Source organism: Conger conger, chromosome 15 (genome assembly GCF_963514075.1).
Source record: "Conger conger chromosome 15, fConCon1.1, whole genome shotgun sequence".
NCBI classification, from domain to species: domain Eukaryota; kingdom Metazoa; phylum Chordata; class Actinopteri; order Anguilliformes; family Congridae; genus Conger; species Conger conger.
In genome coordinates, this window is record NC_083774.1 from 22,680,290 (window position 1) to 22,704,866 (window position 24,577).

The 24,577-nt window shown below is 52.0% G+C and overlaps 1 protein-coding gene across 3 annotated transcripts in view; it reads right to left on the reverse strand.

Annotated features, from left to right (window-relative positions):
• Window positions 1–24,577, reverse strand: part of LOC133111388 (neogenin-like) — a 169,973-nt gene that overhangs the window by 62,604 nt on the left and 82,792 nt on the right. For all 3 annotated transcript variants that reach the window (XM_061221702.1, XM_061221701.1, XM_061221700.1), the window contains exons 3-5: window positions 18,361–18,636; window positions 16,914–17,064; window positions 2,938–3,074 (exon numbers count right to left, since the gene is read on the reverse strand). In XM_061221702.1, the coding sequence (XP_061077686.1) occupies window positions 2,938–3,074; window positions 16,914–17,064; window positions 18,361–18,636 (564 nt within the window). The remainder of the gene's footprint in view (window positions 1–2,937; window positions 3,075–16,913; window positions 17,065–18,360; window positions 18,637–24,577) is intronic.

The following is a 24,577-nucleotide window of genomic DNA, read 5'->3' on the forward strand; positions in this document are numbered from 1 at the left end:
AAACTAGTGCTCTTGAAACTGGAAAAAATATAACCAGGCCTTCAAGGGCACATACTCAAAATGAAAAGTGAACAACACAAAGGAACAAAAGCCCAGAACGCCAAGTGAACAACACAAAAGAACCAAAACCCAGTGTGCTATCGCCCAAAATAAAAGACAGGAGAAGTGTGTTAATGCCTCACTGAAGACAGGAAGAGCATGTTAAAGCCTCACTAAAGCCAAAGAGTGAGTTAAGGCCACACTAAGGACAAGAGAAGTGTGTTAAGGCCTCACAAAGACAAGAGGACTGTGTGAAAGCCTCACATAGAGACAGGAGTAGTGGGCTACAGCTAGTAACAGGTGGGCAGAAACCCCACAGGTAGCTATGGGAACAGCCTCTGGCACAGGGTCCCCGGCTCCAAACTCCTGCCTCTAATGAGAACTCTGGGGAGGGGAGGGGATGCCCCCACCAATGGCAATCACCAAAGACAGAACCCTCTCAATGATACGGTCTCAGTGAGAGAGGGGTCGTCACCCACCTCCTCTACTGCGGCACACTCCAGACTCCCGGTGAGGTGCACCATGGGACACGGGAGAGGGGAAGCATTCTGCCTAGTTACAGAGCGCTGTTGTGTTTTCACAACCGGGCTTCACCTGAGACACTCGAGGGGACCAGGAATCAGCTTCCTGTCTCCAAGAGCTCTCTTATCTCAAAAATAGCTCCATCTCTGCCTCTCTGTTCGTCGCTCCCTCTCCCAACCCCTCCCCACCCAACCCCGTGTCCTTCGCTTACCTACTAATCTCACGTTATTTGGGTATCTGACATCGTCACACGAAATAATTGATTGTAATTACCGTCAGCACCTTCGCCGTGGCAGCAATCCAAACAAGCGCGTTTAATGACGGGACTCACCTTGCTCCCAGACAGGAACAGTCATTAGACGCGAGGTAATAAACGCGCAGACTTAATATATGCCAGATATGATGCCTTTCCCTGTTTTTGTCTCCTTCAAACAACTACTCCTCAAACAATGGCTCCTGCCTAACACGACAGCCGCTGAGAGAGGAGATGAGATGTCCTGCGCTCGCGAGCGATAACACAGGCGAGCAGAGAGGCTCCTCAGCAAACAACAGGGAGATGCAAATACTCGGTCTGAGCTGTGTGAAAACAAACGCCGCCGATTCACGGAGAACAAACAGCAGAGGCTGAGTAAACAGCAGGCTTGAGGGGGGAACAGCTCCGTTGTAGGCAAAAGGAAAGACGAGAAAAAAAAAAAAAACTATTACAACTCAAAAGAAAGCTTGTTTCATATTCGTACGTGCGGCTTCCAGCGCGATGCGCTACCGACCGTATTCTGACGAGAGGGCACCGAAAATGCTGGACGTCTTTGGGCAAACATTAAAAAACATCAATAAAAAGCTCTATGTGTGGAGTTCAATGCAAAAAGACTTAAACAGGTAATTAAAACTTGACAAAATAGAGAATGGGAGAGCCCTGAACAGGAGCAATCAGTTCAATTCAATTAAATTTGATTTGTATAGCGCTTTTCACAGAAGACTGTCCCAAAGGCACTTTGCAGAGTAACAGACGGGAAGAAAAAGGGGGAAATACCAGCCTCTAAGCCAAACAGCACATGAGGTAAACAACACCCAAGTGGGCAAACAGTCCCCATCTCAATGGTGCTTGCAGAGGCTCCCTCCTAGTGGAGCAGAGCCCATGGCATCGAGCTACACCTGACCAGGCCACAGACGACCTCTAAAACCGCCCCGAACCAATCGATGCAGTTCAGGGCTCCTGAAAAGAGACACCCACGAGTAGCCTGCGAAACACAGACCATGAATGAAATATGGACGGCCACCGAAATAAAGACCTCCCCCAGCAGGAGGGACCGTCACCCCGCTCCGAGCTTTCCAAAGACGTCCGCTTCTCTCCTGCATTTTAACGCACCGCTCCGCCCCCGCTTTCTGTCGCCGTAGCCCGGAGAGTCGCGTCACGTGACGCGGGGTTTGGAAGCCTGCTCCTTTCAGATGAAGGGCATTTCCATTTCGGTCTCGCCGTGCGCCTCTCGGTGACTCATCTGCGTGCTCGGAGCCTGGCGCTTTTTAAAGCAAGCGCTCTCGGCTTCTTACAGGGAAACTCAATATTCCGTCAAGATAGCTGAGCAGCAACAACAAAAGCAAGCAGCACACCGAGCAGGAGTGTGTGGCGAGCGCGGTTGTGCGCGAGGTGGAAAATAAAGACGTTCCCGATGGCCGTCACTGCTCCCACGGAGGGGAATTCACAGTGCAGTTCACTTTGTGATCAAAGCCTCTCAGTAAGAAATCTGAAGGACCTTGCAGAATTAGTTTGTTTATATTTGGAGGAGCTATGAAAGCGTCAGGCCCAAACATGGCGGTATTTTTGTCAGTTTGCCTCCGTTTGATTCTGCTGCCGACTGCTTATGCTGCCATTATGCAGGTTCACTGCCGGAACCAAAGGACATTGTCCTCTCAACCATGAGACCCTGATTAAAAAGCACCGCTGACCTCGCCGAAACCACCGCAGACTACAAAACTAAATGTTTAGGGGGAAAATATATATTTTTACATAAACCCTGAAAATATATCCAAACAAAAACACAGGAAAATAAACATATATACATTATTTGAAAACACAGTGGTCACTCCGTTAAGCCTAAAATACATGGTTACCTACCAACAAACTAGGTCATACTCCCTTGAGACTAAGACATACTACGGTATATAACCCACTAAAATAGAGGAGAACCCACAATAACAATGTACTGCAGGAGTGCTAGGATAGCACTAAGCCTAAAGCTGGAGCTTCACTGATTGATTTGGTTGACCTCTTTAATTATTTATATATTTTTTGACCTCTTCTTTATTGCACCAGCTCAGGACATGAGGGTGGGGTACATGGGGCAGGGGGCAGGGGGCAGGGGGCAGGGGGGTTCATACCTAGGATCGTCAGCTCAGCCTGGGCCTCCACAGTCTCGTTCCCGTTGTCCGCCAGGCAGCTGTAGATCCCAGCGTCGTCCTCGGTCAGGTTGAGAATCTGCAGACTGCCTCCACCCACCACCTCAAACCGGCCCTCACTGTTAGAGAGGGAGAGAGAGAGATGGAGAGAGAGGGAGATAAGAGATGAAGGGGGAGAGAGAGATGGAGGGGGAGAGACAGAAATGGAGGGAGAGAAAATCTTGGTTAATACCAACAGGAATAAGAGAGCTTTCTTAACAGAACAATGGCCTGATAGAGCTCATGAGGATGTGCAGCTTATTAGAGGGTATGGCGGGAAGCAGAACTGCATGGCGCTTCTTCGCGTGGCGTACACTGTGCGGAGGGTGGATGGTGACTTTGTATTAACATGAAGCAGTGGGGTTATAAGCGTGTTATAACCACAGGAGCGCAGCCCAAAATCCCGCTGGGGCGTCTCATTCCCGAGCTAAAAGGGAACGCTCGTGCAGATCTCTGAAGACCCGCGTTTCCCAAAAATAGAAACTCCAAAGCGTTTAGTTTTAGCTTGGGTAAAATTCAAGAAAAAGATGCGTCCCCTCCAGAAGTGCATGTTAAACCCAATGGTGAATCTGAATCAGACACAGAGCTGGAGCTGCTATTGGCATGGAGCAGGCCACAGGCCTGGAGAGAAGGATCAACGGAGACAAGAAGGGATAAATCAACAGCCCTTTTAACACCTGCGGTCTTACCCCGGGAATGGTCCAAAACTTCGCCGCTAAAGTCCATGTTCTGGAAAAGTTGCAATTTTCCAGCGAGAGGTCTAACAGCAATTTGTGGAAATGTTCTGTTCCGACGCTAGTTTGAACAAAGCTGCAACATGATTGGATGAAACACGGAAAACTCGATTTGTTTTGCCAAGGCACGCATTCAATCATTTTATTTCTTTCTTTTCAAAAAACTGGCAAATACCACCACGACACTGCCAACTGGCAGCGCCAGTCAAAACATCCATCAAGCTACGGCAGAAAATGAGAAGGTAAACAAAGTAGGTGCATGAATAAACGAAACCCGACCTGACGAAGCGGCTAACGCAGTACGCGCTGTCATGGCCACACATCCGCGCCGTATCGCTTTACGTTTCCAGCCACTTTACACGGGAGACACAGAAACACGCTGCTGAAACACAAAAGCTACACCGGCATCGGTGAAACGCAGCGCTTCCCCAAATTTCACACTGAATATCGCGCGGCGGTACTGCAGGAGTGAGTTCCCGCTCAGGTGGAACTCCATCACAGAATCCCATCTCATTCATTACAGCCGCGCGCTGGCAGCCTGATTGAGCATGTAATGGCGGATCAGTGGTGAGGCGGGGAGGAGAGTCGTCCCACCGGACTCCGGTGATGGGCTGGATGAAGACGACTCCTTAATGCCCTCTCCATTTGGACACCGCGGAGCCACGGGAGGCCGTCCACCCGGAGAAATCGAGCTCCGGAGTTTCAATCACTGTGAGCTAATTTGAGCGGAGAACCGGATCGCACGCGCGCACCGTCACATGTTACCAAAGGCTCCTGAGAGAGAGAGAGAGAGAGAGCAGTAGGCGAGTGTGAATTAAGGAGACCAAACAGGCTGCCATTCCCCAACACGAAGAGCTTGTGTTAATTAGCCCATAATTTACACTGTCACCGAAAGTCCACCTCCATTAGCAGGAACGGCAGGTAATACGAAAGACGGGAAGCTGTAGAGGGCTGTATTGCGAACACCCCCAATGGCTGGCTTGTGAACCCCTCGGGTCCATCAAGCTCATCTTTCCCTTGCGATGCCCACCTTGACGGCAGGGCCCAAATAATCTGCCTTGTCATGGAGGAGCAGACCTGCAGATCTGAATCAAAATGGCCGCTGGATGCTGTGTAGAATTTCTGCAGTAGGTTGTTGCACTGTGGAGTGGTGAAAGAAAGCCGCTCTCAAACAATTTATTCCAAAACAGAAAAGACCTCTCCCTTCAGAGGTCACGCTATCTAAAGCAAAGCACAGAGGGCCACTTATCGCTAAAACGGAGAGAACATTCATTATTAATAACAAAGGTGAACCCAGCATCCTGAACTTATTCCTGAATTCTACAGAATATTCTCTTTCTACCGGCTTGAACTTGTGAATATAAAGAGCTGAGGTTCCCGTGAAGGTCAGCAGCACCTTAGGCAACACTGTAATTTTTTACCAGCAGACTGCATCAGGGCCACCCTGTTTACCAAGCCAGGCACAATAAAACCCTTTTACAGCATGGTCAACCCAGAGAGGCCAGCAGTGCTGGAGCAGAGGGGGGTGTAGGACCAGCTCAGAGAGGTCACAGTGTAGAGTGGGGGGTGTAGGACCAGCTCAGAGAGGTCACAGTGTAGAGGGGGGGGGTGTAGGAACAGCTCAGAGAGGTAAACAGGGCTGGAGGAGAGGGGGGTGTAGGAACAGCTCAGAGAGGTCACAGTGTAGAGTGGGGGGGTGTAGGACCAGCTCAGAGAGGTCACAGTGTAGAGTGGGGGTGTGTAGGAACAGCTCAGAGAGGTCACAGTGTAGAGTGGGGGTGTGTAGGAACAGCTCAGAGAGGTCACAGTGTAGAGTGGGGGTGTGTAGGAACAGCTCAGAGAGGTCACAGTGTAGAGTGGGGGGTGTAGGAACAGCTCAGAGAGGTCACAGTATAGAGTGGGGGGGTGTAGGAACAGCTCAGAGAGGTCAACAGGGCTGGAGCAGAGGGGGGTGTAGGAACAGCTCAGAGAGGTCACAGTGTAGAGTGGGGGGGTGTAGGAACAGCTCAGAGGTCAGCAGTGTAGAGTGGGGGGGGGTGTAGGAACAGCTCAGAGGTCAGCAGTGTAGAGTGGGGGGGGGTGTAGGAACAGCTCAGAGAGGTCACAGTGTAGAGTGGGGAGGGTGTAGGAACAGCTCAGAGGTCAGCAGTGTAGAGTGGGGGGGTGTAGGAACAGCTCAGAGGTCAGCAGTGTAGAGTGGGGGGGGGTGTAGGAACAGCTCAGAGGTCAGCAGTGTAGAGTGGGGGGGGTGTAGGAACAGCTCAGAGAGGTCACAGTGTAGAGTGGGGAGGGTGTAGGAACAGCTCAGAGGTCAGCAGTGTAGAGCACAGGGTGAAGCTACAGTGCCAGAAGGCTGGCGGTCGCACTGGGGCGTATCAGGCCTCTGCAAACACCGCTGTGTGCGAACACAGGTCAGTGCGGAACAGGCCCGGCACAGGTGCCAGCCGAAGCACACGGAGTGCAGCGTGGCAGACACGTCAGGAGCACGGGGGAGAGAGCGCCTCTCTCTCAGTGGGAGAGCCAAACGGAAGCTCCTGCCCGGGAATCAGCACATTCTCAGACTCATTCACACCTGTGGGTGTGGAGCAGGAAATGCGCATCTGCACCGGGGGGGGAGGGAGGGTGAGAAAAAAAGAGCTCTTGGCACAGCCGCCCGTACGAGGCTGCCATGAAAACACTTCCAGCCTGTTTTTCTTCAGCTTGTAATGGAAAACCCACAGGAGAAAAAAAAGCCCTGCATACCATATTTTATTTGTTTTGCCAGGATCAGAGAGGGTAAGCTGATCTCCTGATTAGTCTATAACAATAAGGCTTTCAGCCACAGCCTCGGTGCGGTTCACACATCAGGGCTTTGAATGGCCCGAGCAGGGCGTGGCCGGGGGAACCGCGGGAAAGGGGCGAAGAGGCCCAGGCTGGGGTTTAGAAACGCACTCTTTCCCCCACTTTCCAAAACAAGGCTAATTTATATGCAACATATGTCAATGTCTAGCTGAAGCTTTTATCCAAAGCAACTTCCAGTTGATAAGACTAAGCAGGAGACAATCCTCCCTGGAGAAATGCAAGGGCCTTAAGGGCCTTGGCTCAAGGGCCCAACAGCTGTGCGGATCTCATGGTGGTTACACCTTCTGGGTCCCTGTCATGTACCTCATGTGCCACTGGGCTACAGGCTGGCCCAGGACCACCACCACCACACCGACCCACTCTGGGTCTGTGCCACCTACTCTCCTCGCCCTGCATTTATTTATATATTCATGTCCACATTTTCTTTTGTTTTTTGGTCAGGGAAAGCGAGAAGCAGCTGTGACACCGCGACCCTGAAATCTGCCATTAGCCTGGGCAGAAGTGGGCCAGGTAAGGGATCAGGGCTGCGCTGCGTTTGATCAGCATCGACCCTGCTGGGGAAGATTAAACCTCGCAGGTGGCGGAGGGAATCAGCCCAGCGTGGCTCTGTCTGTAATTTAGCCACCTAAGCACCGCACTTACAAACGACCTCAAAAGCATTCATCTGTTCTTCAACATCACTGCTGAAAAATAGGCACGCAATAGCCTGCAAAGCACACGTACAGGATATAATAAAAAGTACCAATCCAGGTATGCAATATGCTGTCCACTTCATAGAAATGAGGATTAAGGATTCTGAGTAATGCTTGCTACTGTAATTCTTCCATCCAATGTTAGCTTGCTTGCTCAGTGAAAGGTTGTGTGCAAATTGTGCACTCCTGCTGTACATGCAATACTACTTACAATGCGTACTGCTACGTCCATTCAAACTGCAGAGCTGCCAGACTGTGTTAGGCTTACTCTGTGGAGGAAGGGGTGCTGATGGGGTGCTTAATGCAGCTCTTAACGCACACTATCCTGAGACTCAGAGTGGCCCTGCCTGCCTGTTTTTCCAGCTCCTTGGGTCCCCCCACTTCACTTCATTACTCCAAGCTTGACAGCAATGCATTATCATAACCGGCCGAGTGCAACTTACTCATTTCCATAGAAACCCACCCATGAATCTCCATTTGTCCACTGCCTGCTCCCGTTAACGCCCCTGCCGACAGCATCCAGCCCACCCTACTGTTGGTGCTGAGGACGTGGATAACGGATGTGGACCCCAGAGGCTGCACACTCACACACACACACACACACACACACACACACACACACACACACACACACACACACACACACACACACATTTGAGGTGCATTTTCATTAGTATCGGCACAGTTCAGCGGCCCGCCCGGGGGGGGGGGGGGCCTTTCCCAGACGCCGCACCCCGCCCCCCCGGCCCCAAATCATCCCCGAACCACTAGAACCAGGGATCCAGCCAGCACACATCAGCTCAGTGAATTCTCTGTGAAGACAAACAGAATAAACAGGTGCCTTTTTCCAGCAATGAACCATTTCAAAGTTCTCTTCTGCTTGATCCGGAGATTAAACTCGCTGGACACACGCCCAGGGTGAAAGCCAAGTTTTTCCTGCATAGAGGAATCTAATCCAAAGCTAAGTCTGCGAGCACCAAAGTGTCAGAGAGGGAAAACAAATGATTAAAACTGCAGCTTGAGCATGATTTATTTGGCAGCACAATGCAGTCCTCCGATAACCAGAGAAAAGCAAAGAGGAGGACGGGGAGAAATACGACAACTCTGGAAGGGACCGGCGGGGGGAAGTAAGGACGTTTCCACGGGCCCTCACTGACAGGGGCCCTCAAACATTTTTGTTATGATTGCACACGGATGGGGGGTTACGATGTGTGATCCTTTCAAGGGGCCCAGAATCCCTGGGATCAGGACGTGCAGCGACGCTTGGCTCTGCATTGCAGCCGCTGCTCACTGAAGGTATGCGAATATGAATTTCATCTGAAAGCAGAGGTAGATGAAACCTTTAAAATTCATCTTTAAAGTTCTTTAAAGAACCTAAACGAAGCCCGACGGGACACCGAAGACCCTTTAAAACAAACCCCCGAATCCTCTCGGGAGAAAGCTCAGTCCCGCGCCGCTCTTCAGACAGAAACACAGGAGCGCGGCTCAGGGTACGTCTCGCGGCTGTTCTGACATCATCCCAAAACTGAAGAGGTTCCTCTGCGAAGCCTCCCCCCTCCCTCCTGCGGTGCGGTGTCTCAGTAATAAGGGCCCTGTGCATTCTGGGGGCGGTGACACAGCACTTTTCACAGAGGAAAAGTGGCAAATGCTGGGATCGGACAGGGTGATCCAACCTGAACAGCGTGAGGCTCCCAGCTCCTTTCATGAGCTGCTGAAAGGAAAAGGCACTTAACAACAGCCCCTGGCCCCGCACCACCATTCCCTCAATATCAGAGCCTCTCGCCTTCACCGAGTCGGTCCTCTGACCAGCCCTGGGGTGCGTCACAACACTCGAGAAAATGCCCCCTTCTTTCCTCCACTCGTCCCCTCCCCCCATACTTCCAGAGAGGAGATGAATGGAGGAAAGGAGGGTGTCTTTTCTCCAGTATTGGGACGCACCTGTGATCCCTATCCATGCGGGCGCCATCAGACCTGCTAGCTCAGCCGTTTCCCATCTCCCCCCTCCCCCCCACAGTTTCAATTAGTTGGAAAGCGCACACAAACACAAATTTCACTCTGCTCACCGTCACTGTCATCTGGGTAGAGGGAAAAAAAGTCTTACATCACCGGGGAGGGCTTGACATTGAAACTACTCCCTGGAAAAGCCCGGCAATATAGCACCAATTTATCAACGGTAACACCGTCGATTTATCCCAAAGAAAAATGTAATTCTCCGGAAACAGACACGCTCTTCATTCTAATGGTCATCTCCTCTGCGTGCCAGTAATCAATCTGATGGAGCTTAAATGGTGATCTGATAAAGCTCAAGGTACAAAAACCGCCGCCATCGCATGATTAATTGCACGTAACCAAGTATACCGTGCGCTGAAAAACAGGCCTAATCTGTACCACCGCCACGTACGTGTGAGATAAATCTTGTCAAGATGAACCCGAGAGCTGAATATGGGGGAGATATTAATAAAACTTTATGATATTAAATGACATTTCCATTGCCATATTCATAATTAGACACTATCCACTGAACAGTGACCCAAACTCAAGGAGCACAGAAGTTGTCTGAATATTAAAAGCCGTCTGTAGAGAGTACGAGGCATCAGATACCAGGGTGAACAGAAGAGTTAGGCTGTCTGCTTTGAAAGAGATCCACATAAAAATCCATTATAAGCTTGCTCCAGAGAGAGTCGGAAATGGAGTCGGGGTAGTAGTAGTGTTCTCTCTAAATGAACCTTATCCACGTACATTACATGTAACCACAAGGAAAAGGCACTGATATTTGCAGCAATACCCTCTCTGCTGCGAGTTGAAGGGGAACTTGACTGAACAGAGTCCAGATAACTGGGGGCGTCTCCAGCATCCTGGGGAGGTGCAAGGTCAGACACCCCATCTTTCATCTGCTTCCAAAATAAAAGCATCGCTCGAGCGGGTCGTCCGTGTCACACGGTGACACCTTCTGTAAGTCTACTGTTTCAGAAACATTATCACGGCCACCAGAAAAACACCAGGCGAGACGGACACTGCAGGCTCGCGCTGCAAGGTCACATGCACACCCATGCTGCCGTTTCTGGGGAAAGAAAAGAAAACGCTTAAGGAGTAGGCTCACGCAGAACGTTCAGTTTGTGTTTCAGAATACAGTGAAACCCAGACAAAAGCCAGCGGCGGCCTATGGCACTACAGCAGCAGGAGTGTTTGGGGGACAGAGATCCACTGTGCCGGCGCTCAGTGCACGCGAAAGGACGGCCAGCGAACACAAAGAGCCCCGTTTCCTTCCCACCTTCTGCAGGTGTGATGATCATTTTGGACTTTACTAAAATTAGTGAATCCGTTGGGGTCTCGTACCTTCTGAGTTTGGAGTGACCGGTAACCGCGGCCTCATGCTGTGTCACGAGCGCACGAGGATAATTACTGCACCCAGCCGTGTTCGTCAGTGACCGCACTCGACCGGGTCACGCGGTCGATGCCACGTTTACACGCCTTACACGCTGTACAGTAACCCGCGATGAGGTCTGCCGTCTCTAATGGGAGTTTAAATATTCATGAGACAGTGACCTGGCGAAGAAAAGGCAAGGCTTTGTTTGTTCTAGCTACACACTGGCACTGATCCACACGTTCGGAGCCTTACTTTGCACTGAGTCAACACTCATTATGAAAATCTGATATGACGAGATCTCCTCACCATACTGATCCAGTACAGGCGTTAAGTGCTACGCCAACAAAGTGTGTGTGGGTGTGTGTGTGTTTGTACATGCCTGTGTGTGTGTGTGTCTGTGTGTACATGCGTGTGTGTGTGTCTGTACATGCGTGTGTGTGTGTCTGTGTGTACATGCGTGTGTGTACATGCGTGTGTGGGTGTGTGTACGGGTGCGTGTGAATGTACATGTATGTATGTGTGTGCATTTGTGTGTGCGTCAGTGTATGTGTGTGAGTGCATCTGTGTGTGTGTGTGTGTGTAGGAGTGTGTATGTGTGTGTGTGTCTGAGTGAGTATGTGTGCGAGTGTGAGTGTATCTGTGTGTGTGTGTGTGTGTGTGTCTGTACATGCGTGTGTGTGTGTGTACATGCGTGTGTGTACATGCGTGTGTGGGTGTGTGTATGGGTGCGTGTGAATGTACATGTATGTGTGTGCATTTGTGTGTGCGTGAGTGTGTGTGTTTGTGAGTGCATCTGTGTGTGTGTGTGTGTGTGTGTCTGAGTGAGTATGTGTGTGAGTGTGAGTCTATCTGTGTGTGTGTGTGTGTGTGTATGAGTGTGTGTGTGTGCCTGCCTGTGTGTGTGTGGGTGGACATGCCTGTATTTGAGAGAGACGGTAGTAAAAACAACCCCGTGAAGGAAACTTCCTGCTTTCTATAAATCCTCAGAAGGGGAAGTAAAGTAGGGCCTGGCAGGAATGTGGGGGAATCTGAGAGTGATTGTGGAGCAGGGAGGAGAGGCGGCTCCCGAGGCCCCCTATGCACCCAGCCACATCGCTCACCAGGCCCCACAGCCTGAGCCTCACTGCCCACAGCCCAGCTCTGAGGGCCAAACGGGGAAGCAACCTTCCACTGCACATCATTGGTAACTGCAGACATGCGCGCACACACACACACACACACACACACACACACGCTCTCTCACTCTGCCGCACACACACACACACACACTGCTGCACATAGACACACACACACACACACACACACACACACACGCGCGCGCGCGCGCTCGCGCACACACACTCACACGCACACGCACACACAGCCTTCCTCTCCCACCGAGTGCGACCCTCCACAGCCCTCCGGTTTTTCACAGAACTTTTAATAAAAACAGGATAAATTTTACATGCCACACCATGAGCTGGCTGAGCAGGGACTGCCTGTTAATCTTCTTAACACCGGCACTGGACAAAGATGGAGGGAGTGAAAAATCACAGGCCATTAACGCTGATAAGGGGGCTTTCTGACCGTTTCAAAATCATTTCCGAAAACTGCCAGCCTCCACCTCCCAGGCGTATTTCCTCAAATTGGCCATTTTGAGGCGGTTTTAAAAGCGCTCTGATTAAGAATAAAGGATGGAAGGGGAGAGCCGTGGCCTGGAAATGGCTGTGAAATGGAGGCAATCTGAGGATGAATCGCGCCCTGGGCGCCATAATCAGCCTGCTCGGGCGGGAGACGGGGGTCATCGCCACGCGCACGCCCGCCGCGACCCGTTTGTCGAAATCCGCACGCGGACGCTCACTCCCGCCTACCGACGCCCGCAAACAGACACGCGCATGTTTTCATATTCCTTTGCTATGATTTCTCATAAGTGACTGCAGTGATTTTAAACACTTCTGGGAGAAAGCCGGTGTGTGGGGGAGAGGCTGGTGTTCAGCACAGACACCAGGGCCTTATCATTACCATACAAATGGTAAAGTCAAGGACACGCGCGCGGGGAGGGGGATTTGCATAAGAGAATAAACGGCTGTGTGGTGAGCGCGGTGTCTCTGGACCGGGGGAGAGGGCGGCGGGTTCCACAGGGGCACACGCTTCGGGTTCTGCGGCAGCGGGGGGAAGAACCAGCGAGACCCACCATGCACCAAGCAGTGGCTAACGCTAATGGAGCTATCAGGGACAGGAGCCCGCATCCAGCCCCGAGCTCGGCAGGGCCGGGAAATGGCCGCCGCTGTCACAGCCTGCAGAGGGACCCTCCGGTGCCCACCGCCAAACCCTCCCTCCCTCCCTCCCCCCCCCCCCCACCTCCTCCTCCTCCTCCTCCTCCTCCCCAATCACCCAGGAAGGGATGAATAATCTCTCCTCGCTCGCTCGGCAAACACATTACCCTGCGTTCGTACGACCGCTACGCGAGTAAATATTACACGCGCAATGAGATTTAAGCGCCGAATAAAGGCGAGGGGGAGGGGCGGGGACGGCGCTTTGAAGCCTGAAGGTTGATTCGTATGCAGTGTCAATCTGCCCGGGCCCCATACATTATTCATCCCTTTTATTGACTGCCGTGGAATTCTATTAGGGGATCTCTAATTTTCACCCACAATGCAGCGGGAGGTGCCCCCGTCGCCTCCGCCATCTGAGAGAGCGGCGCACCGAATTCCAAACCCGCCGCGAACTCGACGAAGCCGGTAATCCTCGTCCGGCGTGTGATCTTCAAGAACCTTCTTCTCAGAGCTTTTGTAGACCACTTTGCCGGCACACGTGTGCAGAAGCGATTACGCGATTTAGCCGTGCGTTTATATGTACACGCTTCCTGTCCCGTTGAAAAGAATGCAGACAAATATGGAAAGTCGGTGCTGATATTACTGTTCACCGACTGCGGTTTCACAAGGACACCTGCAGCTCCACACCAGCAGGGGGTGCTCTAGCAGAGAAACAGAGACCACATCAAACTACTTTTCGAACTACGGTGTGGAACGGCAGCTGCAGAGAAGGTCAGAACTTAAGTGAAATGGGTCGTCTTGTCCTTGGGCTTTTCCCACTGCTCTAGGCTGTGAAAGCTTTAAAAGCAGAGGTCAGCTCCAGACACATCCTACACAGCCAGAGGTTTGAATGGTCAATGCCGTTCAGAGCAGGCTACTGCCGAGCAAGGCACAGTGCAGGCTGACTTTCATTAACATTTCTGAGGGAAGAGACTACTGAGCTCTTCTGTCTTCTGAGGGCTTTAGGAGAGCCTCTCTCGGGGTCGGGGCTCAAAGGTCAGAGGCCACAGAGCGCCCTGCAATTCAAACGGGAACAAACATCTCTTTTAGCAAATGTTTCCAGATAAAAGTCTACACTCTGAGGCTTTTCCAGGAGGAGGGCCATAACGATCACATATTTGTTTGGAAACCAACTCGCTGTGGACAGAAAAGTGCTTAGTGTTAAAACCATTGAAGTACATTGGCACCAATAAGATGAAGAACAGCAGTGGGGACCTGAGGGGGGAGGGGGGGGCACTGGAGTACTGTTCTCTCTGTTCATTTCCTTCTGGCACCTTCTCTCACGATCTGGTTTCTTTGTTTTTCAGAAGCTCTCGTTCCTCTGCCATCATGCCGAATGGTGGATGCAGGTGTGCGCACTCAAAATTTCACCACAAGCAGCATGGCTCGTACCTCGGGCCCTCTGCAGCGCCGCCTCTATACAGATGGACGCCGTGCAATCTCCACATGGACCTGCGCCATACATCCACAATAAAGAGCGGAAAGCAGCAGCCGATACATTTTTTTATGGTTAATTATGCAGCAACGAGACCGATAAAATCAACATCTGCTCTGGTGCAGCCTCAGCAGAAATATCAATCTTCCAGCTCCGCACACACAGCCAGTGACCTTCAAAGCACTGTCTGCCTCTGACCTTTCTGAGGACGCGCACACAGTCACACACGCACACACACACACACACAGAAACACGCACACACAGATACACATACACTGCCCAGGTGGAGGGAAGAAAGGGGGGGGGGAGGAAAGAGGAAAAATAAATAAATAAAAAACCTGTGTGTGGCTGAACCATTTCATTACAGAGAAAAACACAGGTCTATACCACACAGGTCACTGCGGCATTCAGCCTATGCTTTTACAGGGATCACAGCCGCCTTTCTCCCTCTCCCTCTCCCTATCTCTCTCCCTATCTCTCTCCCTATCTCTACCCCTCCCTTTCTATCACACCCTCTCACTGCTGTAACTCTTACCCAAGGCCACCCTGCTGAAACCGTTTACAGTGCACCTAGGGCGGCTCTTTCACTAGCAATTATGTTTTAACAGGTGCATCTAATTCGGCACAGAATACACGTGAAGCCTGCTGGAGGAATTTCAGCTTTCTAAAACTAGCCCCGGGTAAAGCGTTCCTTCAGCCACAACAAACGTCAGCACGGCCATTACAATCCACACAACAGGAAGCGTCATGCGCATACCACACAGCTAAACACACGTTCACTGGGCAGAGGGGCGGGGGAGAAAAAATGTCATGGACTTCGCATCACGCTAACGCCGCTACACGTACGTCTGAATGACGCCAACGTCTGCTCCAAAGCGGCCCCCGTTTTCGCTAATTGGAGTCCCCAGACATCCTCCGCCAATCTGTCCCTCGCCCCCGTCCCGATCACGAGACGACGGCGCTCTCCCCCTCGTCCCGTCTCGCAGAGAGCCGAGCGACACGCTCGAGAAGCCCGCGCCACGATCCCGGCTCCTCCCGCGACGCCACTTTTAATTGTCAGAGAATAACACGAGACTTTCCCCCCCCGCCTAATATATTCCGTGTCAGCGCATGCATGATCTCTGCTTAAAAATTACCGCAGTGAGGAGAGAGACACCCCTTCAGTTTGGCACATATCTTGAGTAATTAACGCAGCTGGCTCATAAAGACCCGTTCGGCGGGGAGATATTAATATTCTAGGCGATGAATAGCATATGTTACCATTGTAGCAACAAACTAGTCAATACAATGGAGATGATTGATTATCCTGCCTGATCGCCGCCCGAGCCCCGGCTTCATGACTAATATATTCAAGTCGTGTTCCGTAAGAGCAGATGCCACACCATAGATATTCTATTTACCGGACAGATATTCAGCTGTGTCAGTGTGTTCCTTCAGTCCTCCATCATCCCTACTCCATAATCTGGGAGACTGCAACACTGCCCACAGCCGCTGAGCACTGTACCTCACACCATGACCCCTGCATAACGGCTTACAGTGAGCAAATCACCCCCATTACAGCTGCTAACCAGCGTTTCGGTGTTAAACAGATGTAGCGTAATATCCCTTGAGTATCGAGAGTAGAGCATCCGCAGCGTGACGGCCACCCCCGCCCTTTGCCCTTCAGCCCGGGTGATGCACAGCAGGAGGTCACACACAGCGCTGACTCTGCAGTCCAAGGCGCAAGTGGGCTCCCTGGCCCCCCCGGCGCAGGAGTGAGCGAGCCCCCTGGCGCAGGAGTGAGCGGGCCCCCTGGCGCAGGAGTGACTGAGCCCCCTGGTGCAGGAGTGAGCGGGCCCCCTAGCGCAGGAGTGAGTGGGCCCCCGGGCTCAGGAGTGAGCGGGCTCCCTGGAGCAGGAGTGACTGGGCCCCCTGGCACAGGAGTGACTGGGCCCCCTGGCGCAGGTGTGAGCGGGCCCCCTGGTCTGTGTGACACCTGAGTGATGTCCCAGAGGCCTGGTGGCACCATGCCCATTATTCATCACCAGCCCACACTGGCACAGGACGGCCAGGTCAGCTTCTCAGAGAGGCAGCTAGCGTGACGGAGAGCGAGAGACTGCCAGCTAGAGAGAGGGACTGTGTGTGAGGCTACGCTGCCCATACTGATGAGCAGCACACACTGCATGTGCATCCGCACACGCTGCAATTCCCTTCACTACACCGTGATTACAACTCCGCACTAACCTGCGGTGTCCTATGGTCGTTTCAGACCGGCTGGGCTAGCCCACACTTCCCTGAGAAGGCTTCTTTATGTGCAATAATAATAACACTAACAACGGCAAGAAAAACAATCACCATCATCACAGTCATTACAGGTTATACTTAGAAAGCACTTCTCATCAAGCCGAAGAGGGTGCTCCAGAGCATCAGTCACATCGCTGTGAGCGGGGATCGGTGGTGCGGAGCAGACTGTTAAAACCCTGCGATGACGGATGCCTAATAAGACCTGGGATGACTGCAGGATGAGAGTCCCGCTTCGGGAGGAGAGGGGACGGGCAGCAGTCGCTCTTCTCTCACCTCTCTTCGATCATCTTGTCCCCCAGCAGCCAGCGGACCTCCGGGGCGGGGAAGCCCGTCACCACGCAGGCCAGCAGCACGTCGTCCCCGACCGCCTTCGTCACGGGCCCCGGCTGCAGCACGAACTCCAGCCTCCTCTCCACCTCCGTCTCTGCAGGGGGGGGGGAAAAAACCAGGTCCTGCTTCACAACACCGACTGTGGAGAACCTGCTTCTTGTGCATGAAACATCCAGGATTACATTATGGGAGCTGACACGGCCAGATTCTCACAACAGCTCCCCCGCAGGGGCTCAGAGGCCGCTACACCGAGGAGCCGAACGGCGGCCATTTTCACCCTCGTATCTCAGACGCTGCGCCGCTCCCGCCAAGACACGTCAGTTTCTCCCCCGTCCCTCATCAAATTCCTTTAACAACGGGCAGAAAACGCGGGTGCTGGCAGCCGCGCTGGCGCAGAGGAAGTGAACAAACAGGCCGGGCCCTCGCAGCGTCTCTGCAGGAGACGGATACCGAGAGGCTGGAGCTAAACTCTTCATTTATGACCTCGCTTAGAGCTCCAAAAGTGAGCGCTTAACGGCTCCTGTAAATAAAAGAGTTCCTGACACCACAGAATTCGGCCGACTGCTCCAGAAGTGATTCACGGACCTGTCCGGGATAATTTTATACTCCCGGCGCGCCCGTTCGCTCAGAGTCTGTGAGCTTCTGCGAGCGGGGGACAGAGCTAAATCTTTCACCGAGCTCGCATCCGCAGAACGGAAAGGACTGTGAAACCAGTTTCAAAAAGAAATACAGGATGTCTCCTGCTTCTTAAATCCTCTGCAGTCTGGCACAGTTTAATGTGATGTGTGCCGGGTAAGAGACCGATGTCAAAGGTATTCTGAATTTAAATTCAGATTAGCTAAGCAGTGGTGGGTAAGAAAATCACATTAAGGAGGTAGACATGAGCACATTACCAAAATATGCATAATGCTGCTTCTCATCAATAGATTCTGTGAATAGCAGCAATGGGAAGACCAGTCGGAGGCCCATCCACATCAAGAAGTATAACTTTATTGATAACTAGAACCATAACGATGTGAGCACTAATGAGCGATAATGTCTCTCAGCCATGTCATATTCTAGTAAATCTGATGGATTTTGATTTGCTTTATCGTTCATGCTCTGAAAGTGATCCCAGCGATATCATTGCTGTCGTGATAATTGTGGCGTGAACTCCGCCATCCACTTGAGTAAGACCTACTTTTAAAACAACATATTTATGGTTATAGCTCTCAATCTTGGTGTGGCCGTTAGTAAGGTTTTAAGGGCAGCTTGTGAGCACCCTGAGAACAGGAAGCCTGGTGCTCTAACGTGCTTCCGGCACGACCTGGAGCAGCGCGTCCAGCATTCCCGTCTCTGTGTTCAAACCGGGGCGGAGCGCTGAACGCGGAGCGCTGAACGCTGACCGTACCTTGCAGGACCTGCAGCTCTGCCTCCTCGCTGGCCTTGGCGGGGCCCAGGTTCTCCAGCACGCAGCGGTAGGCCCCCGCGTCGCCCTCCGAGGCGTTGCTGAGCAGCAGGCCCCCGCCGGGCAGCAGGACGAGCCGCCGGCCCGGCTCCAGGGGCTCCCTGTCGCGCTCCCAGCGGGCGAAGGCCGCCAGGTCGGGGTTCACATCGCAGGGCATCACCACGCTGCCGCCCAGCCGCACCGACGACGCCTCCGGCTGGCTGGAGAACCGGGGCAGGCCTGGGGGAGAGGGGGGAGAGAGGGGGTTAGTCCTAAAAACAATGCACAGGGAGAGTCAGGGTTCACCAAGCCCAGCGCACACAGGGCTATTGGACTGAACGGAGCAGAATTCATCACACTTTATTAACCCCCAAGGGGGAATATACCTGTCGACAAGCAAAATTCATGTACTTACAATGAGAGGTAAATTGCTGACTTGCCTGAACTAATCAAAATCATTTGCTCTGCACAGAAAAAAAAACTAAACAAAAACAATGATTGCTTCACAGCAGGGAGCGTATGGTAGCTCTCTCCCACGTCATGGGGGATTCACAAAGCCTTACGTCTCCCAGCCACATGAGGGCGCTACGCAAAGATGAGCTCTCAGGTCATCTGACACAGACACATGAACAGACACAGAGCCTTCAACAGACATAGGAACTGACACGGTGCCAGTGAGGACAACGGTTAGCACAAACGGTTCAGCCCGACTCTTGAAGTGGGCCCTATCTGTGCAGCGTACGCGAAACTAATTAAAACCGAATCCATAGGCTGTTCGCACTCCGTCTTTCATCTCACAGTAATTACCGCCACACCGTTTCGAACAGCTGCTTTGATGACATATTTTTGCAGTTTCTCACCACAAAAACTGGCTCTTTTGTTTCTGATAAAAAAAAAAAAGAGGTTGGAAAAATGGAACACTTTGGCACATTGACACTAAAAAAACTCAGTCTGAAGAAAAAGAAGAATGTTTCTCAGTGGCGCACTCCTGGGTTTCTCTGCCTCACAGACGGGGTTGATAAACGCCCCTCCGCGGGGTGAGCGATTGCGGCTGTGGCATAAGCCGCTGGAGACCCTCCCCGGGCAGAAAGGGCCTCGGCTGTCGCCACGTCCGTCAAAGTGGATTCAATCAGCCTTTCCTCCCTCACTCAGGGAGCGAAACGCGGAAGGGGGGGGGCCCCAAACAGTAAACCTATAACTAATAACCGCTCAGCCAAGAAACACAACACCGGGCTCCAGCAGGGCCGCGCGGGGCCCCGCTCCGTGCTCAACTGTAAAAAGACGAATAAAAGTGTTGTGCATTGCCCAGATTAAGTGGTTTCAGCTGCAGAGCGTGTCCGTTACTGTAGAGTTCGCCGGAGCCAGTTCCGTGTGCGGTCGCGTGTGCGTGCCCTGTGCGTGCTTGGGCAAATCATTTCTGGTCTCCCCGCTTCCGTGTGAGAGACGTGGGGGGGACCGGGGGAGGCCGGGTATGTGGAAACGCGTAAATGGAGCTCGGTCCAGTTATTTCAATAGGAGTCTGGCGCATTGCCTGCGATACGAGAGGCCTCCAGCTGAGAGAGTCCAATAGCTGCCCGTAAAAGCTGCCGCAGTGCTTCAGCCGGAGTGTTTACAGTGAGGCAGGGACTCGGGGACATAATTAAATGCGGCACGAACGGCAGAGGGAGGGGCTGCGGGGGGCGTCCGCTGAATTTTCAGCACCTGGCTGACCGGGGCTGCGACTGTCTTTCTGCATAGAACTGAGCTGCTGTATCCGCTCCTCTCAGTCGGCAGGAGACTGGCGGCCTGAGTCCAGAGCTCTTCTGGGTGTTCCCGTACTGCTCTGAAGATGGGAGACGCTAAGCTTTTGCAGGAAACGCAGCCCCCTTCAACACAATTCACACCTAATCGACAGGGCAGATCCTCGTTTTCCAGCCCCCTGCACAGGGGGATCCATCACGCAGCACAGCGACACTAATCATTTCCTGCACTACAATACCCACCACTTCTGCACTACAATACCCATCAGCTCTGCACTACAATACCCATCACCTCTGCACTACAATTCCCATCACCTCTGCACTACAATACCCATCACCTCTGCACTACAATACCCATCACCCCAAATCCCAAGCCAGCGAGGGGGGGGGGGGGGCTGTCAGAGCATGAAGGGGGAATATGCAGTGTGCACTACGACCCCATCAATCGGTGCGTCAGCTGAAGGAACGCAGGACTGTGTGCTGACTGGCACCACTTCTGCCCTGCCCCTCCCCCGGGGGTCGAACCCGCTTCACAGAGCCCGTCAAATCCTCTGAAATACCGCGACCCCCGGCCTCGCACCTCATACACCTCCGCGCCGGGGAGATAAGATCACCGCTAACAGAGCTGCCATTATGCGCCTCCTCGCCCGTCTGTAATTAAGACACTGAGCAGGGGCCTGACGGGCCATACGGTAGCCTTTTCTAATCGCCGAATAAAAATCCACATCTCTGGCCTCGCTAGAAAAGCCTTCAGAGCAAAGCAAGCATTTTGAAAAGGTTATTCTGTCTTTTCTTTCTCTTAAGAGTAGGTCGAGTTTCTTTTGGAAAGGTGGAAAATTTTGTTTAAAAAAGGGACAAAAACACCACTTGAAGTACCTACTGTGAAGTACGCTGTTCATTTGCTTCTGCTACAGAGTATTGACCCTCCATCTTCTGTTCTGCCCGAAAGGCCAAGTTTACCTGCCGCTTTTCCACAGGGGAGCAACAACTAAGGAAGGAGAGTGCTGCCCTCACTTGGGCCAAAACACAACGGGCAGAGACCTCGGTCTCACACTCGGTCTCACACTCGGTCTCACACTCGGTCTCACACTCGGTCTCACACTCGGTCTCACACTCGGTCTCACACTCGGTCTCACACTCGGTCTCACACTCTGTCTCACACTCTGTCTCACACTCTGTCTCACACTCTGTCTCACACTCTGTCTCACACACTCTGTCTCTCTCACACACTCTGTCTCTCTCACACACTCTGTCTCTCTCACACACTCTGTCTCTCTCACACACTCTGTCTCTCTCACACACACACACACACACACACACACACACACACACACACACACACACTTATACGCAGGCCCATCTGAGGCCTCACGGTCGGACACATCGACAGAACGATCAGAGTTCATTAGCCAAGCGCTTGACGGACTCCATCGCCGTGGACAACCAGGAATTGACTCCTGTCCACTGGAAACGGGAACCTCTGTCAGTTACAATCACACGGCTGTAAGAAGCAATCCCGCCAAGCCAATACAACTTAGAGGAGTTGGAAAAGAAAGCAGGAGAGTTCAGTCAAGCTGGTCAATATCAGCAATGAGAACCGCAAGCCATAGCTGAGGACCAGAAGACGACCAGACTTTTACCATGGCATTATGGGTAGGCTGTGGTTATATGCAGCTCGCTACATGGTGACACAAACCCCATCCTACTCCTCCATTTCCTTAGGAGTCCCTTGCAGACCCTGGTCGTCGTATCAATGTTCAGAGACTACATTTTGAACAGTGGGGAGAAACTGAGGGGGCTTCCTGAGGCAGATGGGTCTCTCGTCCCCTGCAGAGAAGCGACTGGGTTACTGCCGATCTCTCTGCGTGGGTGTGCCACAGAGGGCTTTAATGGGAAAACGGAGAACAAGCCGGAGAAACTCTTAAAACTTCTGGAATATTTACGAGCCCGATAGCCTTTCCATCTCACTGTTCTGCTGTAGTTTTTAGTGCAGATTCCCAAGTGTCATAACTCTGCCAGCCAGGAGTTACAGGGGCTGTTAAGCGTCGGTATGAGAACATAAATCTACCTCGGAGAATGCCCCGGCCGAACTCCGCCAGACCGGCCAACCACAAGGCGCCACACGAGACCCTGCAAGTTACTGCACAGCTCTGCAGGGGGCGACCGCCTCTCACTCCCAGCGGCTAACTCTCGCTTCCAGATCCTTCTGAAACGGTTCACTGGCCAAGCCTCCCTCCGAACTCTCCTCTTCATTCAACATTTACCAACGTTTAAGTCCAAACGAGGCCAAATTCATACTTTTTCATCCAGTCAAATGCAGTCTTTCTCCCTCCATTAGCGAGAAGACGTGGAAGAGCGAATGAAGTCCCACGGCCCAGTTCATTTTGAGGCCAGCTTAGGAATGACACCGTGCCAGCATTCCAGGGCCGGGCATATTTAATGACCGTTACATTCACAGCTAAATAGTTTATGAGGAAGACATTTTTTTTTTGTACTTGCACCTAAAGCAAGTCTTCAGCAAATAACAGAAAGAGTGAAAGCTGGATGAACTATGATGGACACCATACTTCGAGTCCATCGCTAAATATGGACACTAACCATTACCACCTAGGAGGCAACATTTCACATAGTTCAGGTAAAAATGTGAATCCAAATACTACAGAACCTGCTGATACTAAGAGAGCTGTGTACATGCAGTGTAGGAAGCACAAAAGCACGAACATCCCTAAATCCCTAACACTGACTGAACATCTCCGCTCTTCTGCAATAGCATAGTATTCAGAATATGGCATTGGGCTATTTGGAAACTCAAGGAATGTTTTCATATTTTTTTAATATTCCGACGGAGCAGGAGCAGACATGTAAACACTGTTATTGGGGCAAGGTCACTGGAACGATGGTTTTTGCATATGCTCTGCCGTATTGGAAGCCAATGAAGGGGAGGCCAGTCATCCTAGCCATCCCCCCCAAGTCTGTGTCTGTTCAGGGTTCAGAAATAGTCCCAGCCTGCTGTGCAGATACAAATCTGTCACTGTGAGTGAAATCTGTGCGTGGAACAGTCGAGAAAGCCCTCATGGGTGGAAACAGGAGTACCGTATGAGAAGGGCGAGTACCATCATTGTGCTCCCCTCCACGGGTGACGAACTGGAGTTAGGGCTAGGGCTAGGCCGGAGATGGTAACATCTCCGCAGAACGAATACAGGCCCGGCCTTCTTGACGCAGTTCAGGTGTCTTGCCCACTGATTCTGCCACACAAACACGGTGCTCGCCTCACGGAAAACATGGCAATACCCACCAACACGCGACACCGCACACAGCAGACCCGGTCCTGCCCGTCTGACACTCCCGGAACCAGCCTAGCCTTGCAAGGAGGGCGGGCTGAATCACCAGCACCACCCGTGCCGCCATTACAAGGCGGACATCGACACTCCCCGAAGGCGTGAGAAGGCCGGCGCTGCCACGGTCCTGATTAATAAACAGTTTAGGCACCACGATACGCCTGAGCAGGGAGCTGATCAAACGTGACGAAATCCAGAAACGGAGACGTAGCGACCTGCCTACTCCCGCCCAAGCATTAATGAGGCAGACCAATAACCAGCCTCATTGTGGAGTAGCGGTGCATTGTGGAGTGATCGGCCAGCATGCGCCACATAGCAGTTAGCCTTCAGTAAGATGTATGGCACATAATGGCGGTGTTATAAATTATACACATCGTATTGATTCCTTCAGTCTTTAGGTAATGCAGATGCAGAAGTGGGGACAGCCTTCTTCCATGTTCACATGGGCAGCTAATCAGCTAATGACCGTGTGAACGCTATGCTCGAAAAACATATTACCCATTTTACAATCAATCCCTCATGACATTTACGTCACCCGCAAAGAAGACCCACTTATCTGCGGAAGTCTCTTTTTTTCTCTTTCCTTTTAGGTTCTATCCAATTCATACAGAGGAAAACCGACCTTGCTTATGCTCGAGATGGGAGCTGGACTTCAAACCTTTTGGTTGCGAGCCAAGTCGCTTATCTGCGATGACACACTGACAAGTCCAAAGCATTCCATGCAACGTTTCAGCCGACTAACTAGATCATCCTCTCCTGAGAAATTAAGAGATCAAGGGTTATTTATTTAGCTCTAAAATTAAGCCTGCGGCACCTTCTTGGGGAGAGGGGGGGGAAAGCGTTTCCAAAACATCGAAATAAAACTACAACAATAAGCGTCGTCATTTCTCCAAAGCTACTCAGCTTCAGCCCTAGAGAGCTGATATGCCTGCATGCAGCCAAATGATTAAACTAATTATTGACTTGGCGGCATCTTACCCCCATAGCTACCTTTTCGGTTTAAAGTAAACTAGAACACAGACCGAAGGGCAAACCCTCAACCACAGAAGAAAAGTTGCCCAGTAACACACAGTGCTTACATATCAGGCTTTCATTAGCCTTTTA